The sequence below is a fragment of the Corvus kubaryi genome, unplaced genomic scaffold, assembly GCF_017639235.1.
Source record: "Corvus kubaryi isolate FWS band 111438036 unplaced genomic scaffold, C.kubaryi_AGA036_p1.0 36752, whole genome shotgun sequence".
In the NCBI taxonomy this organism is placed as follows: domain Eukaryota; kingdom Metazoa; phylum Chordata; class Aves; order Passeriformes; family Corvidae; genus Corvus; species Corvus kubaryi.
The window spans coordinates 7936-10626 of NW_024580938.1; the positions used below are offsets into that span (position 1 = coordinate 7936).

Below are 2691 nucleotides of genomic sequence, written 5' to 3' on the forward strand. Positions count from 1 at the left end.
CGGGGTAAAAGGGATTGGGGAACTCACCCAGCACCCTCAGCATCCCAAAATGAGGGGGAAAAGAGGGATGGGGGGAACCTTACCAAGTACCCAGAGCATCCCAAGGAGCAGGATGGGATGGGAAAGGGAAAAAGGGCCAGGAGGGATGGGAAAGGGCCAGGATGGGAGCAGGGGGCTCACCCAGTGCCCGCAGCACCCTGAGGGGATGGATGGGATGGGAAAGGATCGGGATATGATAGAAAAGGGGCAGGATGGGACCGGGGGCTCACCCAGTGCCCGCAGCACCCTTAAGGGATGGATGGGATGGGAAAGGATCGGGATATGGTGGAAAAGGGCCAGGATGGGAGCAGGGGGCTCACCCAGTGCCCACAGCACCCTTAGGGGATGGAAAAGGATCGGGATATGATAGAAAAGGGCCAGGATGGGAGCAGGGGGCTCACCCAGTGCCCGCAGCACCCCGCTGACCACGGCGGGCCCCCCGTGCACGTGCAGCTCGGCGCAGTCCTCCCCGGTGAAGCTGCGGGGCCCTGCGGGGACACAGGGCTGGGGTGGGCACCCAGCACCTCCCAGCCAGCCCCTCTCCATGTTCAGACCCCAAACTAGGATTTGGGAAGCTTCAGGAGAGACCCCTTTCCCCAGCAGCAGCTCTGTAGGATCGCTGCGCAGGGGCCGGGCAGTGACCCCAACCCCAAACGAGTGCCGGGGTTAAGCCGAGGGGGCTGAGCCCTGACTGTGCCAGACCCCAAGACCTCCACGGGGCACTGAGCCGCCCCTAACCCATCACCAGACCCTCCCCGAACCCCAATCGCTGCCCTCCCCCCAAACCTGGGAACCACACCACGAGGCCGCGGTCGAGGGTCTCGGCGGTGTCGGGGTCGCGGATGCGCCGCAGGGCCAGGACTCGGGGTGGGGGCACTTTGGGGGTGCCGGTGAGGCTCTGGAGGGCTCCCCGGCTGCCGGGGCCGCTGGCACGGATCACGGCCACCCCACAGCGCCCGGGGGCCGAGGACAAGGCGAAGATGGTGTCACCTCCCCCCGCGGAGCTCAGGGGACGCGTCCACCTGCGGGATGCCGGGATCCTTATGGGCACCCCTGGGTGGGGCACAGAGGGGGCAGGGGCACCGCGGACACCCAGGGAGACTCCCCAGGTGGGACCCCTCCCCAGGTACTTCCCTCCCTGGCTACTCCCCCTCCCCATGCACCGCCTCCCCACGTACCACCCCCCCCCCCCCACTCCCCAAACCGCCCCGGTCCAGCCATTCCCGTGGCTCCCCACCCCACAGGCACCCCTGTGCCCCCCATGTCCCCCCTGTCCCCGTCACCTGCCCCGCGCCGCCCTCACGGCCCCGCGCAGCGCCATCACCGCCCTCCCGCTGCCCTCCGCGCGCCCGCCTGGCCCCGCCCACCGCCGCACGCCATTGGTCAATGCTCACTGAGAGGCGGGGCTAACGCGGAAATCCCGCTTCTGATTGGCCATCCTGCGGCCACGGCGAAAGGCCTGCCTCAGCGCGCCGCCCATTAGAGCACGCTATTGGGCAATGTCCGCCGAGGGGCGGGGCTAACGGCTCAGCACGGCTTCTGATTGGTTAGTGAGCAAACATGGCGGCGCGCTGGCTGAAGCCGCCAGGACCCGGCGGTTCCGCCCGGCCCCGCCCGGGGGTCCCCGCGCGTCCCCTCGGGGTCCCCCTGCCCGCACTCCCACCCCGAGGGGGCTGCGGGGCTGCACCCCACCCCTCCTCCGTCCCTTCGAGGCGCTGCGCTGCCGCTCGGAGCTGCTGCACCCTAAAAATCACCCCCAGCCCCTCAGGGATGTCCCCGTGTCCCCGCTGAGCTGGCGGCTCCCCGTGAGAATTGGGGGGACCCCCCTCATGGCAGAGCCCACCGCTGCCCCGTCCCTTCTGCACTCACTGCTGTCCCCGTGCCGGGCGGGGGGAGGTCCGTCTGTCCCCACCCTGCGGTGTCCTGGAGCCCCGGGGGGATTTGGGGAACCCCTGCCCACCCTGCGGGGTCCCCTCCGCTCGGCACCCCCGCACCCCCGGGGCTGAACCCCGGCTCCGCACCCGCCCAAACCGGAGCCGCTCCTCCCCCGGGGAACCCCAATCCCGGCTCATCCCGGGGGTCCCATCCCCGCGGAGGGGTCGGCACCGACCCCTGGGTTGTGGGGCTGGGGGGGATCCCCCAAAAGCGCCCCCAAAAGCGCGCGCCGGGAGGGACCCGCGGCCGCCCGAGCCCGCAGCGCTCCGTGAACCAGAGAAATGATCCGGGAGCCGCGTCACGGCTCGGCTCGGGTCCTCGTTCCGCGTCTCATCCCGCCCCTGAATCCCGCTCCTCATCCCGCATCCCAGCCCCATCCGCTCCCGATCCCGCTTCTTATCCCAAATCCCATCCTCTATCCTCATCCCGCATCCCAGCCCCCTGCCTGTCCGATCCCGCTTCTTATCCCAAATCCCATCCTGTATCCATCTCCCGCATCCCAGCCCGCTGCCTGTCCGCTCCCGATCCTGCTTCTTATCCCAAATCCCATCCTGTATCCACCTCCCCATCCTGAACCCCATCCCCGTCCCCATCCCTGTCCCCATCCCACCCTCCTTCCCAGGACCCGAGGTTTTGGATCCAGGCAGGGATAGACCGGGAATCACACAGGGATGCAGGCAGGGATAGACGGGGGTAGACAGGGAATCACGCAGGGAT

The 2691-nt window shown here is 69.0% G+C and overlaps 1 protein-coding gene across 5 annotated transcripts in view; it reads right to left on the reverse strand.

The window, feature by feature from the left end:
• The window catches only part of GTPBP3 (GTP binding protein 3, mitochondrial), a 5231-nt gene extending 2783 nt beyond the window's left edge, over positions 1-2448 (reverse strand). Inside the window, exons 1-3 of one of the 5 annotated variants that reach the window (XM_042020073.1) lie at positions 1909-2434; positions 826-1061; positions 441-527 (exon numbers count right to left, since the gene is read on the reverse strand). In XM_042020073.1, the coding sequence (XP_041876007.1) occupies positions 441-527; positions 826-1061; positions 1909-2399 (814 nt within the window). In that variant the 5' untranslated portion in view covers positions 2400-2434. Of the gene's footprint in view, positions 1-440; positions 528-825; positions 1062-1322; positions 1851-1908 lie in introns of those variants that run through there. The other 4 variants (XM_042020074.1, XM_042020076.1, XM_042020077.1 and 1 more) reach the window with 4 other exon arrangements.
• Positions 2449-2691: the final 243 nt, after the last annotated feature.